The 23,885-nt window shown below is 30.2% G+C and overlaps 2 protein-coding genes across 11 annotated transcripts in view; one reads left to right on the top strand and one right to left on the bottom strand.

Moving 5' to 3' along the window:
- Window positions 1-19,892, top strand: part of beta-Man (beta-mannosidase) — a 46,537-nt gene extending 26,645 nt beyond the window's left edge. Inside the window, exons 8-16 of the mRNA XM_076468402.1 lie at window positions 520-824; window positions 2,940-3,022; window positions 5,076-5,266; window positions 8,446-8,628; window positions 10,226-10,323; window positions 10,649-10,793; window positions 13,253-13,464; window positions 15,256-15,447; window positions 16,976-19,892. Of these exons, the coding sequence (XP_076324517.1) occupies window positions 520-824; window positions 2,940-3,022; window positions 5,076-5,266; window positions 8,446-8,628; window positions 10,226-10,323; window positions 10,649-10,793; window positions 13,253-13,464; window positions 15,256-15,447; window positions 16,976-17,209 (1,643 nt within the window). The 3' untranslated portion in view covers window positions 17,210-19,892. The remainder of the gene's footprint in view (window positions 1-519; window positions 825-2,939; window positions 3,023-5,075; window positions 5,267-8,445; window positions 8,629-10,225; window positions 10,324-10,648; window positions 10,794-13,252; window positions 13,465-15,255; window positions 15,448-16,975) is intronic.
- Window positions 19,893-20,673: 781 nt separating this feature from the next.
- The window catches only part of LOC143232685 (E3 SUMO-protein ligase ZNF451-like), a 40,062-nt gene continuing 36,850 nt past the window's right edge, over window positions 20,674-23,885 (bottom strand). For all 10 annotated transcript variants that reach the window (XM_076468413.1, XM_076468417.1, XM_076468414.1 and 7 more), the window contains exon 4: window positions 20,674-21,022. In XM_076468413.1, the coding sequence (XP_076324528.1) occupies window positions 20,837-21,022 (186 nt within the window). In that variant the 3' untranslated portion in view covers window positions 20,674-20,836. The remainder of the gene's footprint in view (window positions 21,023-23,885) is intronic.

Genomic DNA, 23,885 nt, shown 5'->3' with positions numbered 1-23,885 from the left:
CATGAGTGCTATAAACTTGTAATACTTCTAACATACATATGTTGAAATTATGCTCTTCTGGTGTGTGACTGTGTTATGTGAACTTTTACTTTATGTAGAATAATATATTTATCACACATCTCATTAAAGTAATATTTTATATTAAATTGTGTTGAATAAAATTAGACTATATTTTAAACTTTCTGTTCAAAAAGGAATTATCTATAAGTAGAATTAAAGACCACTTTGGTGGGAAATTGTTAAAATTAAGTAATACCAATGTAATGAAATTGAAACTTTGATATTATTGTTTATACAGGTGATGTTTCCAGCACTTAAAATGATTGCAGGGACAAATGTCTGAATAAATTTTAAACATTTGTCAGCTATATTTATATTTGGTAGCTAAATTGGATATCCTGTTACTAATAATAAAAATAATTCTTTAGAACTGCTCACACATCATTTGGCCAATTCAAACATACATATTTAATTAGTAGTATTTCAACATTTGTAAATTTTATTTTATTTCACCATTAGGTTTAAGCTTTTACTTCAGAGTAAACGGGATTCCAATTTTTGCTAAGGGTTCTAACTGGATACCTGCAGATATATTCCCAGAGAGAGTAACTCGAAATTACATCCAAAAGCTTCTCCAGTCTACTAAGGATGCCAATATGAACATGTTGAGAGTGTGGGGAGGCGGAATATATGAAAGTGATGAGTTTTATGACATAGCGGATGAACTAGGTATCTTAATTTGGCAAGACTTAATGTTTGCTGTTGCTTTGTATCCAGTAAATGATGAATTCTTGTATAGTGTAGCTGAAGAAGTAAAACAGCAGGTAAGTAAAGTACTAACTTTTATTTTGCCCATAGAAATAGCCACACCTTACTGGTTTTTTTGTGTGTGGAATTTATTGTTGTCTATTATTTTAATGGTTTATTAGAATCATTAATTAAAACACTGTGCTGCATTTGTAAAGAAATATAAAAAACATTGATAAATACTGACTGATCCTTGGATGATTTTTTTAACTGGATCCTCATGAGCCAGTGGGGGGACATATTTGTTAAAAAAATAAACAATCTACCTAGTCTGGTTTTTCTCAATTTGAACTGAAAGTTTCCAGGAATTTTTATTGGCTAAAGAAAGCATATCCTGCATGTTTTAGCATTAGGACTACTAAAAGTGATTTGAATTGCTCGACTGAAATCTGTCAGTGTATCGTAAGCTAAACGGCCAAGCACAGGATGCATGGAAATTTCCAAATTACACATAGATGTACTCAGAAGCCATTTAGAACCACCTTGGTAGATATTGTGCAGCAAATCAAATGCAGTATTATGTGCAATAGCTGATTTAAAAGTGTTCCTGTCTATTCATCCTACTGCTGACTATTATGTTGTTTCAATCATCCCTACAAAATCATAGGTGGAACTGTTCATATCTCAATTGAAAGATGAACATGAAAAGGTGATAGCAGAAGTTTAATTAATGATGCTGAGAATGAGGCTTATTGATATACACTGAATGATTTCCCAGCAGGTAGACATTAGTAGTAGCTAGTATAGAGGCTTAATGATGCTGTGTTTCACTTAAAATTTGATCAATTTACAAATGAAAACTTGTCTCAAAATTATCTTAAAGATACATCCAAAATCATCTTGTTTGGGGGTTTCTGGATCAAGCTTACTTTTAATATTCAACAGTTTGTAGTGTAAAGAGACTCCTTAGGTACTAAAAGATGAGTTTATAATATACTGTTAGATCTTTGTTACATTTAAATATATTATTTAAATTTGTTTACAATGTTGAAGAACTGTAATTAATTACCTCGCCCTAACTTGTAAATCAATCAGTGAGCATTAAGGATTAATGTATATTAGAAAGCCACATAATTTTTACTTAGTGAGAAACTGTTCAGTCCAGTTTTTATTAAGCCATTGTCTATGTGATATCAGCATAGTAAGTATATACTGAAGAGATAAATTTCATTGATTAATAACCCCAGTTGTTTACTAAAACTTTATGTTAGTTTTTCTCATACATGTGATGTTTATTTGAAAATCTTGTTAAAAGCACTTATTTCATAATTAAGTTTGTTAACACTAAAGAAATGTAAGATAAAATATTTACTACACATTAATGAACCAGTGGGAGAAAATACATCATGTATGACTACTGTCAAACCAAAAAATTAAACTTTAAATTTTAGAAATAATGTTACTGATAATTTTCATAAACTTTTCTCATAAATAAATATTAAAAAAATGTTGTTGTGGCAATTCTTCATTGATTTTACTTTATGGTATGTAATATGTCTTCAATCCATTTACAAAAAATGCATTACTATTACTAAATTATGATCTTCTTCAGAATAAAGTGTGATTTTCAAAGATAAAATAACATTTCATTTTTTTAATAATGAAAAGTAATTTCTTTAACACAGATACTTCTTTTTGAATATTAAACGAGCAAAAAAGCTGCTCAAGGACTGTCTTTGCTAGCTATACTAATCTTGAACTGATACATAAGAGGAAAGATAGCTAATAAACATCTACTTAAATCTACTTAAACATGTCTGTCTGAATAGTGAAATTTGACCATCACTCTTATACCTAAATTTTGTAAGTGCAATTTTTGTGTATGTGGTAAAAAGAAACAAATAATAAACCCATAAATCCATACTATAGTACACTGGGACGTGTTTGACCACATATTCACATCTGTTCTACATTAATAATAACCACGAATGCATACAGAAAATGTATCTAAACAGAGAAGTAAAATGAACAAGTATCGGTTTTATGTGAAGGGTAATATTATTTTGTATATTACATATAATGTATTAGTTGCAGAATTTATGTTCATAGCAAAAGCAACATTATTATATACTTGCAACATTATATACATGGATTATATTATTCTAAGTTTTTTACCTGTTTCAATATTTCAGATTAGACGATTGCAACACCATCCTTCAATAATTGTCTGGGCTGGAAATAATGAAAATGAAGAAGCTTTGGTTTCTCAATGGTGGTATGCTATTAGACATTGCATTGAAGTTACCCCACTGTTCCATATAAATAGGGCATTACTCTTATAGTTAAAGTGAAGTGTATGTTTAATCAAGCATAACAAAAGATACAGAAAATTAAAAAAGTATGATGTGGCTATATCTTCCAAAAAAAGAAGATAAAATGGGTTCTAGATCTCAGTGATGTCGAGAAACCCACTTGTTGAGAAATTTATATGCAAAAACGGCTCGTTTGGGTTGAGAAAATATTTTACATAGAAGAGCGAACAAAATGGCTGCTAACCATTTATGGTTTATGAGGTAAACCAGATTGTCCATTACGACCAATAATGTCCACATATGAATCGTTTAATTACAATCTTGGTAAATACATAGCATGGGCATTCTCCAAATATGTAACATCAGCCAGCTCATTCATCAAAGACTCTTTTAATTTCAAGTCTAATCTAAATCAACTTAATCATAAAGCCTTAATGGCCAGTTTCGATGTTATATCCCTCTTCACAGAAGTTTCAACCACTGAAGCCTGCAAGATAGCCTTAGAACTCTATATCCGAGACCCTAACCCAACTATAGACATTCCCAGTAACCAGTTAGCAACCTTCATAGAATTCACCACGATAAAGACAAACTTCATGTTCAACAATCAAAACTATATACAAACAAATGGCCTAAGCATGGGCAACCCAGTATCACCAGTTCTAGCCAATATTTTTATGACACAAGTTGAAACACAAGCAATTAACACAGCATTACATCCACCACTATACTGGTACAGATATGTATATGACACGGTTGCGGGATTCAAATCTACAGAACACATACTTAATTTTTTCAATCACATTAACTCTATACATCCCAACATTAACTTCACATGTGAACAGGAAGAAAGCAATCAAATATCATTTCTTAACCTCAAAATTACAAGAACCGACACACAATTCAAAACAGAAATCCACCGAAAAATCACCCATACTGGACTATACATTCCTTGGGACTCAGCACATGAAACAAAACAAAAAACTCAACATACTAAGAAACCAAATAAACACAGACATAAAACTATGCTCACCAGATAAAATTAACGATGAATTAGACAAAATAAAACAATACTTCATCAACATCAATAAGTTTCCTCCACAAACCGTAGAAAACATTATACGCACACACCTAGACAGAAAGCAAAATCAACCAACTAAAGTAAATATATCTCACGAATCAAAAAATCACGAAACCATATACTGCTGTATACCATATATTCCAGACATCAGCAAACAAATAACCAACATTTGGCAAAAACTAGTAACAAAATATGACATTCCAGTTAATACCAAATTTATTCAAAAACCAGGCACAAAACTGTGGTCTATACTATGTAAAAACTACACTGACAAACACCACACCAACATTATTTATAAAATACAATGTGATAACTGCCACGACTTCTATATTGGAGAAACAAGTAGAAAAATGGAAACCAGATTCAAAGAACATAAAAAAGTCACCTTCACACGTTTTCGAACACTGCAAGTCAAATAAACACAACATAACCATAGAAAACAATCAAATACCAAATAGTGAAAGAAGCATAAACAAACGCAAAAGTAAAGAAGCCTCACTTATACAACAACTTAAACCTAAAATAAACCAATATAAAGCAACGCCTTTATACCTATATTAATATAATAAAATAAATAAAATTATATATTCAAACATCTAATACCGCCCTCTACATTCCGACACTCAGTTACACAACCCCTTTCAAACATGTGGTCAGCTTCCGGTCAGTTACCTCTTTCTTTGTGAACCTGACGATGCCCGAAGAAGGTTCTAGATCTGTACACATTATAGTAGTGTACATAGTAGAACTTGTGCTATGTTTTTTTGTTATTGATTTGTTTTTGTTTGGGGGGAGCTGTAAAGCCTAAATTATCACATCTTAGATGTTTTAGTTTTTACATGTGATAAAATTTGCATTGTACTGGTTAACTAGTGACATATTTTGCACATTAACATTGAAGCTTTTAAAGATAAATTATTTTTGCACCTCTACAGGCCAGCTATAGGTACTCGGCAGGAACAATACAGAAAGGATTATTTGAAGCTCTACATAAAAACAATAAGGCCTATTGTGATTAGGGAAGATAATTCGAGACAGTTCTTATCTTCAAGCCCTTCCAATGGCTTAGCAACTGAGCAGGCTGGCTGGATTGCTTGGGATCCCCAGGATACTCACTTTGGTGATGGTAATGTTGAAATAAATTAGATTTAAAATTATTTTTTAAATAGATGGCTGGAAGATAAACCTGGTTCTTAGTGAAGTACTTAAATCTATATATAAAGAATGATATACATTTTATTGCTAAAGATGTTGACATATCTTTCATTTGACTTTTTCACAGGTACTTAGGTGGGAATTAAAAAGCTATATAGATCATTAGTTCTAAATATAATTTCATACTGTGTAACCTAAAAAGTAATAGTTTGTAGTGTGAATGGCTAGTTATTCATTTTTTTTAATAGCATCTCCCTCTCTCTTTTTTCTACTGTATTTAGAAATAAATAAATAGTATTGCTTAAATCTAAAGAAAAGCTTCCATAAATCCTACTAAAAACTTTAACATTTTAGTATACCTGCACAGAGTAATCTCATTAAAGTAATATTAGTGTCTTGTAGGGTGATACAGTAATGATAATGTCTCTTACAGTTGCTCCTAAATTAAAACAATATTTTGTGTTCCTAGCCTGGGAATCATCAGGAAAACATAATTAAAGTTGGTGAATTTCATCTAATGCCAAAAATAAACACTTTTAATAAGGTTACAAACATCAAGACTTACATTTAACATTTCATAGTCTGATAAAACTCTTTTAGTACAATCATTAAAAACTCTTTAAAGCAGTTACTTACTTACATCAACTCTACTATAATTCACTATGCTAGCTGATGTTAGGAATAATGGCATTAAATTACTTACAGAGAGTTTAGGCAAGAGACAGTTGGAGTATTCATCATTTTAGTAGTCATGGTTTTTTTCTTGCTTGAACAACTGGCTGAAATTTCAGAGGCTTTCTTCTGAATGCAGGAGAACTGATTTTTCAGCACCAGACATGAATTTTTATTCAAACTCTTCCTAGCATTCTTATGATCTTCAAACTAGTTTACACAACTACCCACAAGTCGTTCTGATACATAATTAGTTATTTGTTCTGTGACCATGTACAATAACTAATAACAAAAATAAAACTGCTCATTTATTGGTTGCAGTTAGAATCAGTAAATTGACAGTCTCTTCTCTTGTATCAATATATACATTCTTGTAATCTATACTTCTTCAAAGATTTGATTTGCATCCTTTTTTGGCAGTTTTATACACAATATTCATTAATCTTCTGCTGCTTTAGCCCATACTGTGGGGTCTTCAAGTTGTCACAGAATTTTCTTAGTTCCATTTTAATGAAACTTGCATAACCCTTCTCTGACTTCAATAGCAACAGTTCTGTAACCATGTAAATGTACCAGTGGCAAGCTTCTCTGCACATTTCTCCTCTTAAGCAGTCATCATTATATAACCATTTTTTATATTTCTGTGCCTGTACATAACACTTCTCCTTAATACACAAGATTAGTTAATACTTGAAGCATTTGAAATGCTCAACAATGCTTCACAACAAACAAAATGCTAGGGACTGGAAGGAATAAAGACTGAATGTAAAGATGAGCATGCACAGTTTGACAGAAGTATATTGATAAATCTTTTATTGTTTTGAAATTATAGTCTCTTGAAATTGAGATATTAATTATTATAGAGATTGTGTTGTGGTAGTATTGTGAATTATGGACAATGTTTTTGTTGCTTTGTTTCTTTAGTCTTTTTAATTCTAGCTTTGTGACATAATTAGGTCTAAATTAATAATAAATATGGTATATGTAAAAATATGGAAGATTTCAAATGTACTATAAACATGTTGTGGGAGTTATTGAAAATTATGTGCCCTTCTTTGATGATTTTTCCATTTTTCTTCCAAAATTTGACTGCTTTTTCTGTGTATTTCCCATTTTAAAGCATAGAAATCAGTACTCTTGATAATAGACATTGTTTAGGAAGAAAACTCAAACTTTTCAAAAGGGATATTAAGTAACTTGGGACACACTCTTTACATAGTCCAGTAGTAATATTGCCAGTGACCTAATTGTGCATACAGATGTTAATATAAAATTAATATGTAAGTTAACATAAAGTGAGCTCAATAAATGTATAGTTACTCAAAAACATTGCTCAGAAAATACAACCAAATCAAACAGATGAAATGGACATTAGACTTTAAAAGTAATGGGGTGAGAAAAACTGGAGGAGAATACTCTTTGTAAAAAATATATATTAGTTAAAAAAGGAGAATAAAATACAGTAAAGCATATGGGGGAAGTTACCCAAACAAGGGTTACATTTCCATTAATGGTTTTAGAGATATACACAGAACTGACTGCACTCTGACTACTGATTAGGTACAAGCAGATTTTTATACATCATGTCACTCCTTCATGAACAAGATTTTTTAGGTAGAAATTTCTTTTCTAACAAGACAGTGGTTCAAACAAGAAGCAAGTAAAGTAAAATTATGCCTGCAGAAAAAAAAAGGGGCCAATGGAAGACTCAAAATCATATTTTGGCTTGGACAAAATACAATATGAACGTCATTAAGGAATATTTTGCATATATTGAAAGTGAGAAAGTTAAACAGCAACCAAACAATGTGGCTGAATTGTGGGAATACAGAGCATTTGAAATAATTTTTCAGAATCATGCACTGGTAAACTTATGACAGCTTAAAAGCAAGACATGCAGCTCTGTTTAAAGGGAAGAAAATATGGTAGGGTATTGTAGAACTCATTTTACTATTATGTTTTTTGTAATAATACACTGGATAAATGAAAAATTGACCATTTAGTTCTAATTATATACTGTTTGCTACTTTTGTATATGAATCACCTGTGCATTCTATAATATTTTTCAAAACTGTAGTGTTTAATAAATCGTGAGAACTGTTGTTAATATACATCTCAGAATTTAAAATATTTGGTTTGCTTAAAAAATGTTACATCATACATGCCATTGACCATAAGGTAATATTATAGCATGTAAAAATTTTATAAATTATTTCTTGGATTGTACGAGAAAAGCTATTTTTATATTGTTAAAGACAGCATATAATTACTTCATTGATGCAAATTTTGTTATTAATAAACCAAATTATAAACTTGGGTAATAATATCTGGTAATTTATCAGTTTCTTTGATGAAATATATAATATTTCAGAATTCACTGTTTTTAACTATAAGCAGATACAAGATTTCATAATGAAGAAGCATGTTTTTGTAGCTGACTATTATATACCTATATTAACAGAGTGTGCTTGATTACAGTTCATTATTACAATTATGGCAATGATGGCTGGGACTGGCACATATATCCTCGTCCCAGATTTGTTTCCGAATATGGATTTCAGTCCTACCCATCATTTGAAACATTGAAAAATGTCTCAAAGTCAGACGATTGGACCTATCCTTTCAGTAAGTTTCTAGAACATCGGCAGCATCATGCACTAGGTAATTATCATGTTATTTTATCAATTGTTTTTACAATCATACAGAAGGGAGATATTGCCTACAGGATATTTGTTGCTTTGGTTTTATAAGTCTTTTTGTCCAGAGGACAATTTAATGAGGGATGAACATCAGGAAATGATTAAGTAGACATAAAAAGTAATGGAATATTATATATATGTGTGTGTGTATTTTATTTCATACATTGTTTACTGTTCCAAACAATATTGCCATGATTAAATAGCAAGGAATAGGTAAATTTGTTCCTTATACTCTATTTTCATTTTATTTTTTAATATGGCTAGCTACACCATGTATTTTGGCAGGAAAGTTTGACATAATATTCACACTAGTGAAGAGCTAAAAGTGTATTATAAGTTACTTCTCTAGGCCCTGCATGGTCAGGTGGATTAATCTGAGGGTTGTGGGTTCGAACCCCTGTTGCACTAAACATGCTCGCCCTTTCAGCTGTGGGGGCATTATAATGTGATGGTCAATCCCACTATTCATTGGTAAAAGAGTAGCTCAAGAATAGGTGGTGGGTGGTGATGACTAGCTGCCTTCCCCCGTAGGCTTACACTACTAAATTAGGGACAGCTAGTGCAGATAGCCCTTGTGTAGCTTGGCGCAAAATTCAAAAACAAACAAAAAACAGTTAATTTTAAACTGAAGTTAATAGATATGTATCAAAAATTTGAATAATGTTGCTGCTTCTTTATGATAAATATTGAATTGGTTCTTAAAAGTTTTTCTGTTCAACAGTTTTTACTTTAGAAGAAACTTCATCATACTCTTGCTTATGTATAAGTTGCAGGTTAAATACGTTTTATTATATTTGGAATGACAGATTAAAGCTCTTTGATTTAATTATTAATCCCTATTCTGTGACCTTGTTATTTGCATGGATATCTAATTGTTTGACTAGTACAGGAGTTTTTAGATGATGTGATTGCGAGACACATTTCAATATATCTGTCTGACGAATATGATGTGAATTACAATTATGGCAAACTTACTAACTGTTTGTTTTTTAGAAGTCAAAAGTTTGATCAGTACTATCACAATACCATAAAAGGTAATATCATGGAAATAATATATTTTACAATCTTAGTTAATTATACAAGAAAGCAGATCTTTCTGTTTTTTTTTATGCTCTATATATATATTAGAGAAAATTGATACTAATAAAGTAAACAAAATCAAAAGGAAGGACTGCATTAAAAACAGAAAATCCGTACCTCTGACTATTTATATTGGTTTGTTGTAACCTGAAAACAAGCCAAAACAAAAATAAATTAAAAAAGAATAAACAAAACTGCTGCACTAGTTGAAAATACTCCAGGGTACAAGCTATAATGTGGGATATAAAATGTACCCTAGGTTTCGGATGTAACTACAGAAGAAGGTCCCACATTGTGTAGGGATATTAGAGTTGCAAATGTAAGAATAGTTTTCTTTGAAATAAGTATTACAAGGTGTAACCATGTAGGTGAAAGAAATATATTCTTACATAGTGTGCCTTCTACTGATAAAAAAGTATAATTTTTAAACTGTAAAGACTGAGGTATTTTTGTGTAATTTTTTACCATTCTAATTATAGGTGGTGTGGAGATTAACCTCTCCATTATACGTCACATGAATATTCCACCTTATGATGCAGGAAAAAAAGGATTCAAACAACTTTTGTATTTATCACAGGTAATTTAAACATTAGTTTAGAAAATAAACTAATTCATATTTTTAAATAAAATTTAACTACTGTAAGAGCTTTAAGTATATTTTATATGTTCAGTAATTAGAATTTATTATTTTCTTTCTTTTTATCATATGTTTTAAATTATCTTAAAGATTTAGATTGAAGCAGTTAGAAAAAAGTTGTTTACTGCAAAAGCTCTTTGCATTTTTGCACATGTTTAATGGATATGTTTTCCAAAAGTATAATATAAACAAGGTGTGATATGTTCATCTCCCAATTCGATATGCTTGATCAGATAACTGTATTTTCAATTTTGGTACTTAACAGATTAATCAAGCAATGAGTATCAAAACTGAGACTGAGTATTATCGACGATGTCAAAGTGATATTGTAAAGGGAGAAGGCCTTACTAGAGGTGCCCTCTATTGGCAACTTAATGATATTTGGCAAGCACCATCATGGTCATCCATTGGTAAGGTGTTTCTCAATTTTATTTATTGGTAACATCAAAGCTGGACAGTTTTTTTTTTTACTTTTTCTACCAAAGAAAATAATGTTTTTGTAAGCAAAAAGAAAATAAAAACTTTTAAGCAAGTGTAATGAAATTTTGTTATATAAGTTACTCTTAAAATGTAAGTGGTTTAACATCTGACTAGAAAGATGAAATGTTGAAATTTACAATTAACAATAAACTAGTGATGAGAATACAATACTGTTTATAAAAATTAAAAATAATTAGAATTCACACTTTTTTGGACTCTGACGCTAGTTTTAGTGGCTTCACATGACATCCATGGTTAAACAATGTCTTACACAGAAAATGAGGTTTGTTTAGTGCATCTTGCAGAGAAACTGCATTGACTTGGAAGTGTGGTTAAATGTTTTTTTCTTGACGTTATTACACCTTATTGGTACTCTGTGAATGTAGTATTCCTCACAACATATTGGTGGTATCAGCATATTAGAATGATAGCATGCAAAGCTCATCTTTACATTTTTCTCAACTATTTGGACGTTTTACTTGTCATTATAGTTATAATTTGCAACCATTATCAGTCTCTTGGGAAAGGGCCTGGCACGGCCAGGTGGGTTAAAGCGTTCAACTTGTAATCACAGGTTTGAATTCCCATCGTACCAAACATGCTCGCCATTTCAGTCGTGGGGGCGTTATAATGTGACGGTCAATCCCACTATTCATTGGTAAAAGAGTAGCCCAAGAGTTGGCAGTGGGTGGTGATGACTAGGTGCCTTTCCTCTAGTCTTAACATTGCTGAATTAGGGATGGCTAGTGCAGATAGCCCTCATGTAACTTTCCAAGAAATTCAAAAACAAACAAACAAACTCTTGGGAAAGATTTTGTGGCATACTCTATACCATTTTTGAGATGTTGTATTACTGCCATGATGGAAATAAAGTGCCTTGAATCTTGCAGGAAGTTAAATAGACATTTGTTTCATCCATTGTTGTGACATACTTCTAGTTGGTCTTCTTTAATGCTATGTGTTTGAGAGAAGTATGTGAACATGGCTTTTATGATGCTTTACAGTTCTTTGTGTAGTTGCAATGAACCACCATTTTATTGGGTTACTTCCAATGACTAGCTTTTTATCTTTCTTCACTAACTTGTGTATATGACTGAGAGCTGGTCATGAAGTTACCTGTTTATTTCCTGTTGGAAAGTCTTGCAATTTGACATCCTTAGAAATGGTAAAATATAAATGTCATCTGCATAATAATTGAACTGAATAGTAAAGTAGGATTAAGACTTTTAGCCAATGTTGTTTATTATATTCTAAGGTGAATATATATAGAATTGGTTAAGATAGCTTCTCAGCAACTCTTAAAGATGACCAAAGATCACTTTATCAATTTTTAGTTTCCTATCTCATTACCCATACATGCTAAAAGAAAGAAGTTACCTTCAGAAAATACTTGATTTATCAGGTTTCTTTTTTGTGATATATTAAAACAATGGTATCTATAAATTGTTTTTATTTATTTTGGAAACATCATAATGTTATTTTATGCACATTAAAAAAGTCAGTACACATATGTAAGGGACATGGTATTTCACGATATACTTTTTCATTTGAAATATTTGTAATTAACATGAACAAAGTTACAAGCTTGCCTACTGAGATATTTGAACAGTATTTAATAACTTGTAAACATTTTAAGGCAAATATGAAAAAAAATTCATAATCATTTGGCATGAAATATGCATTGTCATATTTTGAATTTTGCTAATAAAAAAAATCAAAAGTTTTGACATAATCTTGCACTTGAAGCTGAGAATGAGAAACTGCTTCTAAGCATATTTTCTTTTAAAATATTTGGTAGATTGGATAACTACATCTTTTATGGTTGTGGCCTTTTAATCCTTTAATTTTTATTATGAATATATCAGATTCATATTACAATTAATTTGTACATGAGTTCATTACCTTATTTGTGTTGTGTGATGATATCTTTAATTTAAAAATTCCTCAATGAAGCTAAAGTATATTTATAATAGAATACATGTACATCCAGCTGGTAAACAGATCCAAATCTTTATATTTTTCATAAGGTGAAACACAGGAACACTTCCACACAATTTACAAGTAGGGCACCTTATTATGTATAGCCTAACTACTGTATATTTGGTTTAGATATATATATTTTATGCATTTAAAATTTCATTCTTCTTCTTGGTCAGAAAGGTAGTCCAGTACAGAGGAAAAATACATTTATATCAAAAGTAAAAATTCCACATCACTGCATGGCTTAACCAAGTTGTATGAATAATTTAATGTCTTATATCTCTATATAGCAGATATATTTCGAAATTACTTTAAGAATCCAATTCTGAATAAATTATTGGTTTTATATCTTCCTGAATTCATAAGTCTATCTCAAACAGATTCTCATTTATTAACTTTTGATTTCCAGAATATGGTGGTAAATGGAAAATGCTGCATTATTTTGCTGTCAAGTTTTTTGCTCCCCTGTTAGTTTCACCATTTGAAGATGGAAAGGGAAATATTAGTGTATCTGTAATATCTGATTATCTTGCACCACAGCAAAACCTTACTTTACACACAGTTGTCCACAGATGGAACACGTTTTTACCCAAACTGGACATTGCAACAGTGTTTGATCAGGTATAGTCTTCACTTTCACAGTTTTAAGTTTCTGTAAATAAAGTTGAAATTAATTCTCACACAAATCAAATGCTTGGTCTTCAAAGATTTTATTTACATTTTAACAAGGGATTAATTAAACATAATTTTATATGCATTAATTACAAAGTATCTCATCCATGAAACTTTGTTTTTTCACTGAAGCTCAAAAGCTACATATATTGTACACAACTATTTTTGCCAGTAGTGATTTTTAAAAATGTTGCTTTTTCATACCCAGCTCAAAGTTTGCATGGCTGTTGTCTTGAGAATGAAAAATATTGACCATCTTGAGAGCTTGCCAGTTCATAGATTAAATCCATTCATTTTCTTATTCAGCACACTGTTATAAAATGTGAAAGAAATTTTTTATACACTGTATTGTATATTTTCCCATCATTCTACCTGATATCTTCAACCTCTTTCTACTACTGTTAATCCCTGTGGCAAATAATTTGATGTAATCATTACATATATTCTTTAAAATTATTAAATATGAAAGTTAAAGTTACCATAAAACAAACACTATTTGCTTGAAAATTTAAAAAAAAATCCTGCTGACCCAATAAGGGTCAATTTCTGGTCGATGTCACAAATTTATTCAAGTGCAGTGGGAGTACAAAAGGCTCAGAATAAAAGGTCTTATGTCTCTTCAGCTGGGCAAGGAATACAAAAAATTGTTGGCAATGCCAAAAAAAAAACTGTAGAAAATTCGACAATTGACCATACTTTCCCTAACAGTTTTCTGAACTGAGCTTTACTGTTATCACTATGGCATGTTATTCCAGACATTATAGTAATTATGCTACATTAAAATTACCTTACAAGAAAAAAGTGAACAGAGTGCATTTCTCATCATTACAACTAAATCTTGTATCTATTAACACCAGACTTGACAAATGTAAGATTTTTTTCATCAATTTCACTTCCAATAAAGTTTTTCTTTATTCTGTTGTCTGCATCATATCCTTTTCTTGAATTAAGACAAAACATTGTTCAAATATCACTTCAAGAGCAGTGTGGATATTTTACAGGTACATTATTATAATACATTGTACACTGACCGTTAGAAATGTATTTTATTTTATAATGTTTGAAGTTTTTCTTTTATGGATGTCTTAAAAATTAATAATGAGATTTTGGTGAAGTACACCTCAAAGTGAAAAAGATCTTTCAAGAATGATTTAATTAAGTTTTAAAGGTTTTACATGAATTAGTTCTTGTTGTACAGAGAAATTCTTTCAAATTTATTAAATGTGTTACTATAGAAAATACACCAGCAATGAGTGTAGTAAAACTGTTAAAGTTATGAGTAATTCAGTTAACTTTTGATCAGTTGTAATTTCTGTGTTGAAATAAATTAGTTAATAAATTAACTCTAGAGCTTTTATTATATAGATTGTAGGTGAACAATGTATTCTACAGAAAACATGTTAACACAGTGAAAATGACCAATTCGTTAAAACAAAAATTAGGCACAAATAAAGATGAGCATTTAATCAGCAAACCAATTTCCTACTATTACATAAGAAAAACAAGTAATTTGGGTAACAAATTTCTTCAGAAAGAGCTAGATGGTATAGGTTTACAATTCTCAACCTACAGGTCACAAATCAAATCAGAATGTGTGAACAGACTTCAATAACAGACAGAAATCAATAATATTTTATTTAAACTAGTAAACTAGTAATTTCTTCCACTGAAGCTATTCACTAGTTTATGACTGGCAAACATTGTAAGCCATTGCAATAACTGTTTGTTTTTACTTTTCAGCCTCCACAAACTTCTCAAGTGATTTTTACATACTCACTGGATGAAATCCTTAAAAAGGCAAAATGTTCTAGGGAAGAATGTGTCTTCCTCTTTTATCTTACAAACAGAGATGGTAAACAAGAGGGACCTTCAAATGAAATTTTCTTATCACCATTGAACAAAGCTAGAGGAATTCAAAAGCCTAAAGTAAAGGTAATATTGTGATATTGTAACTTTCTAGTCTATATACAAATACTAGATGATTCTGGAATTATTTTAAAGTGACCATGAAAACACTTTATAAAAAGAATGATATTTAATACATTTCATCATTCTGATGAAAATAGTTTAACAGTTAGTTTCCTTGGACATATTGGAGATCCATTCATTATGTTTTAAATTATGTAAAAAATTATTCAGCAGTGTTAACACCATGCTGGGTTCACAAGATATGTCCAAACAAGATACTGTATGATTCTAACAGTTTCTGGCACAAATATTATAGAATTATGGCTATGTTGGTTTGTTTTGTTTTTTGAATTTCACACAAAGCTACTCGAGGGCTACCTGTGCTAGCCGTCCCTAATTTAGCAGTGTAAGACTAGAGGGAAAGCAGCTAGTCATCACCACCCACTGCCAACTCTTGGGCTACTCTTTTACCAACGAATAGTGGAATTGACTGTCACATTATTACACTGTCACTGCTGAAAGAGCAAGCATGTTTGGTGTAATGGGGAATACATGGAGTGAAAGAGAGTGAACTGAGAAAATAAGGAATTAGATGTCACAATTTATAAAATTCATCATTAGTATTTCTTTCTTAACCAAATAATTTTTATATTTACAAAAGGATAAATACAGTTTTTAGTCTGTCATATTTAGCAATTGAAATTCATGTTACATTTTTTCTTTATCTTTTTTTAATTCAAAATTTAGTGACTTAGAACTGGTTTTAAAGCCCTTACATCAGTCATACCCTACTTAGGCACTATTTCATGCATGAGGAAGAAGAAAATGAAAAAGTTTATCAAACAGCCATATTTCCCTAATTTCAGTTAAAACATGTCTAAAACAGAGGCTAGATTAAAAGTTTTAAATACAAACACCATCAGTTGAATACATCACTAATCATATACGAGTTCTCACGTCCAATGTACAACGAGAGATGTATGTGATCAACCACTAAATTGCTCTGAAGTCAAATAAAAGAACACAAATGCTAAAAGCTACAACACAGTAATATTACTAGCCAGTATTTAAATAATTCTAATGCTGTGCCTGACTCCGGTTTCTTCTACATCACCCTCCATTCCTAAGAATTTCTTATTGAAATCTCTTACCATTAAACTAAGAAAACTACATTTTAACCAAGTGAATAAACTATCACTAACTCTTTAATCATGAAAATGTAGAGAAAGAACAGTATGTGAACTTTGATCATTAGATTGAATACATGTAGATAAAAAAAAAATCCCTGCCAAATAAAATACTTAATCATTTAAACTCATTTTTTGGAGATTAGTTACCTTTTCTTTTTATTGTTCCTTCATAAGTGATTTACGTTATTTAGTTTTTTTCTCACAGAGTGTCTAATAATTAATAAAAACTGTTTGAAAAATTTTTCTTATGGTAATTATCATCTTTTGTAATATTCTAAAATGCTGTCATTCCACCATTACCTTTTTTTGCTCGGTGGCAAATTTTACCAGATCCACTGTTACTATTCTTTTGTTTTTCCCAGGTGGTAAATGTTACCAAATCTGCTGTTACTTCTGGCACTTTTGATATCTATCTAGAAACTGATGCCATCATCCCATTCTTATGGCTTGAAGCTGAAGACATCAAAGGACATTTTTCAGACAATGGTTTTCTTGCCACATCTTCCAAATTTGTTGTTCATTTTTTTTCAGAAGAATATATAGACACAGAAGAAATGCAAAGAAAACTGCAGATTACGACTCTTATGGACAGCTAAACATTTCTGTTTTTGTCTCATATTGGAGACGTATGTAGACATACACAACACACCTACTGCCGTCACAGCAACCTGATATATAGTTTGTAGTTGAATAAGGTGCTACATTCAAAAACAAATATTTAACAACTGAATGTACCTGCTTTGTCTAGCATAAATCACAATTAAGTATGTTATAACTTCTGTGAAAATATAAATACTGTATAATTTATGCTTAAAGTAGGAGTATTTCTGAAATTTAAACTAATTGTGATATCTTCCAATTTATCTACAAAACGTTCTTTAGTTTAAAATATTTATAGCTTGTGCTAACTCTTTGAAAATTGAAAATGTACCATATTCTACTACAATATTGCTCAAAGATGTTTGTAACAGTATAATGTTTTCAGTGTAGCATTAAATAGCCATACAGTGGTGAAATTATGTGTAAAAAGAAAAATTATATTGGCATATTTCTTGTGTAAAACTATCCTGCTTTCAGTCTTTCTAATAATTTTGGTAGACAATTTTTTTTAAGAAGCTAACAATAAAATAATATTGAAATCTTATTTCTGTAAAGCAATTTTTGAGACCAGTTTACTTGTACTTCTTTATAATAAAATTACTGTATGATCATAGCCAGATATGAAAAATACAATAGCTGTAGTTACATATATAATATAAAACTTGCAAATCAATTACATAATAGTCTGGTTAGTTGTTAAGCAAAATGCTACACAGTGATCTATCTGTCTCCTGCTGGTGCAGCGGTAAGTCTGCAGATTTACAATGCTAAAATCAGGGTTTCAATTTCCCTCATTGGACTCAGCAGATAGCCTGATGTGGCTTTGCTATAAGAAAACACGCATGAGCTATCTTTGCACTTCCGACCATAAGTATCAAAACCTAATATTTAGAATTGTAGGCCTGCAACTTACCACTGAGTCACTGGGAGAGGCTCAAATATACTGAATTTTCATATTTTGCTTTACTAATTTATGCAATCATTTAAAAATCTAAAACTAACTAAATTACTCACTTTCTTCCAAATGCAATGATAATCATGTTATTCAAATTAATCATATTACTTGTATATTTTTAAAAAATATATCATTTTTATCTATGTTCAAACAAGTTACCTTCATTATATATATATGGAAGTACTCAAATTTTTAAATTTCCTATCACGATTTAGGTATCTAGAAAAATTTAATCCAAGTTGTTTTTTCAGTTACCCTATAAATAATACATACATGCACATTTGAGGAACATTTGTAAAATATATTTGTTAGTAAGTTTATTATGGATACAAATGAGATTGTGCTTTAGTTTGTGGCTAATGAAGACATGAAAAAACAATTTTTGGGGAGCAAATTAAAATTAAAAAAGACAGCACAATAGTTAAGAAAAAACTAAATTTAATAATTAAAATGTGTGTGTGTGTGTATATATATATAACAATACATATCAGTTTTGAGGTTTTCTTAGAAGTTTCTTAGAACAATTTGAATGATAAAGATAATCCTTTGTACAGCATACAATGCAAGTTTTTCATATTGGATGGAGGTTTTTAGATAGCTGTGAAGTAGACAAATTAACAACATTCAATTAATTGATAATAATTGACCAAAATTATATGTTGCAAGAATTATACATTTATGTCCAAAGTTGGCAAAGGATATTAATAAAAAAAAAAGCATATTCATAAACAAATGGTTAGTTTCAATTTAAATACTTTTTTCAATAACTAAATGAAATGAGAGATACTCTATAAACTTGTGAAATTTAACATTAGCACTGTTTAAACATCTAGTTTTGAATGAACCAGTGTGTTACATATGTTTCAACATGGAAATTATAGTCCAATAATGTGTAAACTAAAGAGAATAAAACAAGTAACTTCAAGGAAGTAAGTATTTTCTAATGTTGCTTCAAAAATGTATAATTATAATTTTTTTTAACATAAAGTGACATGAGATCCTAACTTTATTTGAAAGTTTCTAGGCTATAAGACAGAAGTTCATCTATAAATTACAATACCAGCAAACTATGTGAAATAAACAAACATACATGAAATTATAAACACTTTTACTAACTTTCACAAAAATATATACAGTTAGGAAATTTTTGTAGTAATCTATTTACAAAACTGCAACAGTAAATTTGAACAAATGACACTTTTGGGACAAAATATAAGGATTCCATTTACTGTATTCCAATTTTTCTGCTTGTAACAAATGTATATTGTTTCATTTTCAGTTAACTATAAAACTTCACAAAGTATAAAAAACATATATGTATAAGTGAGATATGCAGATATAAAATGATTTCTACCTGGTTTTAGTTGTACAAGGATTTTAAAATGTTCCTTGTGTTTGTATGCAGTTTTAGTCTAAACACATGGTTCAGAAAATTCTAGTTGTTTTGTTTCCTGCAACAGATAACATCTATTTTGTCTTAGAGGATATTGTATTAACATATAGTATCTGAGTTAAAAGGGTTACTGACTTTAATATCCTTTACTAGTTGAATAAAACATTATCTGTATGTTACAGCTCACTAATTCTATTAGGAAGAAAAAGTCATGAGGTGATGCTCTTGAGTGGACAAACAATGTGAATGTAACTGTTGAACTCTTGTGTGTTTTCATAGCTCAGAGTTCTACCTGGAGTTCTTTGAATAAAGAGTTATTTTAAAATCATCACATTCAGTTTGACATAGTCTATTCTGAGAAAGTGGATAGCAATGGGGCTAAAATTACAATTTAGTAGAAGCAACTATCTATTTGCATGCATGACAAAGCTGAGTTGCCAGATGCAGAACATCCTTGTCAAACCTGTTGTTATTATTGGGTCTATATTATATAATACATGTCAATAAACATGTTTCTACCTGGAAGTGTAAAAAAAAACTATTGATACAAGTTTAGCAATTTAAACATAATTCTGACTCTATCTTGTCTACTTCAAGGAATAAACTATAAAAAGAGAAAAACAATTATAAACTTTTATTCCTGTCATGAAAATCATGGATCTACAACTCTATTGTCATGGTTTACTGAAGGTTGAATATGTAAGGAACAAGTGTATAAAAATATACTAGAGATGGTTAAATTTTCTGGGCATGGAGAGAAATATGGTCAAAATTCCAACCAAAAAACTTTGACATATCTCATTATAACAAAATCAACAGTTAAATGAGCAGACTCAACTACAGTTTTTTTTTTTTTATATAAGTAGTCTATAACATGTTTGTTTAGTTCATTACAGTTATGTGTATATTGGTCTGACCATTGAACATGAGAAAAACTTTAAAATCTCTTCTTAAATTTGAATAATGTAAATGTTCCAGCTAGTGTGTGGTAATATTTAAACATAAACAAAATTAATAAATTACTTTTATAAAATAGAAGTGTGAGTAATCTTTGAGTTAAATGACAAATGAACAAACAATGAAAATTTATGCACAAAATAATTTATTATAAAAATAAAGAACTTTATATTTTTTCTTCCCAATAACATCAAATTGATGCTAAAAAACAAGGACTAACTTTTAACTCAACTTTTTTTTTAGAAAGCAATCATTAAAGACTCATTTTAAGGCTATTGGAGCAATTTCCTTTAGAACAAGCTCTGTACAAAAACTGTACTAAATTTTTTCTCCTAGCATGACCATGTTTACTTTTGTATGAACATTCTGATGTTGTGATATTAAGGTGATTTTTCTATTTGTCCCAGACTCTACAGCAACTGAAGGGAGTTTTTTTAAGGAGGAGATACTGGTCAAGATAGTGAAGGGAATAGGTTGTGGAAGTTGGTTATCTAGATTTTCAACCTGTGATAAAAAACATAAAAACAAGAAGTCACACAATAAACTTTTCATAAGTTTGAACATTTACCTTTTAGTTGGATCATATATTTAGAATTGCTTATTTTATGAAATTTTGCACTTCAATAGAACAACAAACAACTTTATAGATACTTCTTGTATTACTACTGAAATGATACCTATTAATATTTTGTGGCAGCATAAAATAATTTAGGTTTATAACATTAAACTGCTTTCTAATCTGGGTGTCTAATAATTAATAAAAACTGTTTGGAAATTTTTTCTGATGTTAATTATCATCTTCAGTAATAGTCTAAAATTACAGGATTGAAAATAAAATAATGTTATAATTACTAAGAATTCAAGTTCAGAATAATATGCTATTAGAGGATAGCCTTTTTAAGCAAATCTTGAATAGTGTTTGATGTTCTTCTCTCTTTCCCACCAGTAGCTAAATTACATATAGAATGTAAGCTGCTATCAAGCCATTTTTGATACAAGTTAAAGAAGTTTTTCATTAGAACTAAATTTAGGTAATTTTGAGTGTCACAGTAAGATGAAAGAAAAATTCACTACAAGATAAAACTATTACTTACATGTAGTGTTGATACCAATTAAGAATATATATGCATGCAGTCTAGTTATTTTACACATACACTACAGGCAGTAAAGAAAATCACTTTTTAAGTTTCTTATTTGTATGGTAATCCAGCATTGCCAGGTGGATCAGGCACTCGTAATATGAGGGTTGTGGGTTCGAATCCCTGTCACACCAAACATGTTTGCCCTTTCAGCCATGGGGGCATTATAAAGTGACAGTCAATCCCATTATTCATTGGTAAAAGAGTAGCCCAAGAGTTGGCGATGGGTGGTGATGACTAGCTGCCTTCTCTCTAGTCTTACACTGCTAAATTAGGGATGGCTAGAGCAGATAGCCCTCGAATAACTTTATGCAAAATTCAAAACAAACCATTTGTATGGTATTAGTGTTTGCATTCATTTCATACAAATCAACGTTACTAATTTAGGCAGACCAAAGTTGCCACATCTTAACAAACATTAATACTAACAGTTACTACACTTAGTATAAAAAGAAAAAAAAATAAGTACATTTAAGTTTAATTTGAAAATTCTTTACGGCTCGACTAACTGAAGGTCATAAATTAAACCTAAGGCAGTTACCATTAGTAATCACCAACTCTCTATCATATGAATGCACTCCACATGACTAGGAAAAAGCCTAAAGCACTATTCTATTTCCTTAATGACAATGTAACACAACACCCAACAATTATGATACATTGCAACATAAAATGACTGACAAAATGATTTGCTGTACTGTCACTAAAAGTTTCACCACTGTTTTGAAGCCAGGTTATAAAAGTTAATTTACTGATGTTTTTCAAGGAATTTTGTTCACAATTTTTAAGATTTATATGGCATTTTATGTACAAATTAATTTTTCTTCTCTTACTGAAAGATTATTTACTAATATTTTCTATAGGGTGTTTGGAAAGTCACTGTGCAGTTATATATTTATTAACAGACATGTTTCAATACAGAATACAGGAGGTAAATATGAATGACAATTATAAACAATGTTGAAAGTGACCCCCGTTGGCATCAATACAGGCTTGGATCCTTCTTATTTTATTTCTAAACACAGCTATCAGTTGCTGGCTTGAAATAGACTGAATGAATACTGTTATACAAAATTGCACAGTGACTTTCTGAACACCCTGTATGATTGTTAGATTAAAATTTCATTTCCTTTGTGTTTGCACTCTCGTAAAATTCTGGCATTTAGAATCATCATTCTTTGCTAGAAACTACACTTCTCAAAGTAGTATTGATATAATTTTATTTGTTTTTTTAACTTGTATAGTATATTCATATTTAACAATTCCACTCAGTAAGCTGTAAATAAAACCTTAGTGCTATATTAAACTTAAAAGCTTAACAGCCTCAGGTACTATTATCCAATGAAAGAGAACAAGAGTGTATGTTAACATATAAAAACAAGAGAAATCACTGAACTTGTTCACTTTTTTAAAATCTTGAAACCCTACCAATTACCAAAGGTGAGAATAACTGCAGTGACAGAAACACTAAGGGTAATGCAGTGATTTAAAAGCTTTTTTAATACTGACTTCCATATTTCCATGAGCAGAATTTATTATTTAGTTATAACTATTACCACACAAGCAATATATTACAAAGCAAATAAATGCCATTACAGTATCTTCAATAATGATGCTTACGATCCAAGAAAAAAGCTTTGACATTAGAATAATTTAAGGTGCATGTATAAACAATAAATCGTAATGTCAAACTTTCAAATGCATAAATAATCAATAATAAGCATATTAAGTACTTTTAGTATTGTTTGTGATGCAGATTCCACAAACTATAAAATGGTGTGTTTACTAAGATTCCCTATGAGTGGCCTGTTAATTTGTGTTTGGTAGAGTTTGTGTTGAAGATACAAGGAAGCTGATATAACAATAACAACTATTTATTTAAGTGTGGGGTAAAAACAAATCACAAATTTCTCAGTCTGATCACAACAATGAAAATTATAAAATAATGGCTTCTGTACAATAACAAGGTATTTTTCTATTTATGTTGTTAAATACTAAGCCTACATCTGATGGTTTCCTCCCTCAATAGGGTACTTAACCCCCACAAATATTCATGATAAATTTTATCATTATTTACTTCTACTTTAACTTATGAGCAGACATGAACAATCATTCTGTTTTTCTCACTGAATCATGATCTGGGGAAATGTATGATATTATCACATTAATCAAGCTATAATCAATTAGTGAGGTAAAGAGATTAACACTTGCTTAGATAAGGTAACCAT

The sequence above is a fragment of the Tachypleus tridentatus genome, chromosome 11 (genome assembly GCF_004210375.1).
Source record: "Tachypleus tridentatus isolate NWPU-2018 chromosome 11, ASM421037v1, whole genome shotgun sequence".
In the NCBI taxonomy this organism is placed as follows: domain Eukaryota; kingdom Metazoa; phylum Arthropoda; class Merostomata; order Xiphosura; family Limulidae; genus Tachypleus; species Tachypleus tridentatus.
This window is presented reverse-complemented; position numbering and strand designations above follow the sequence as displayed.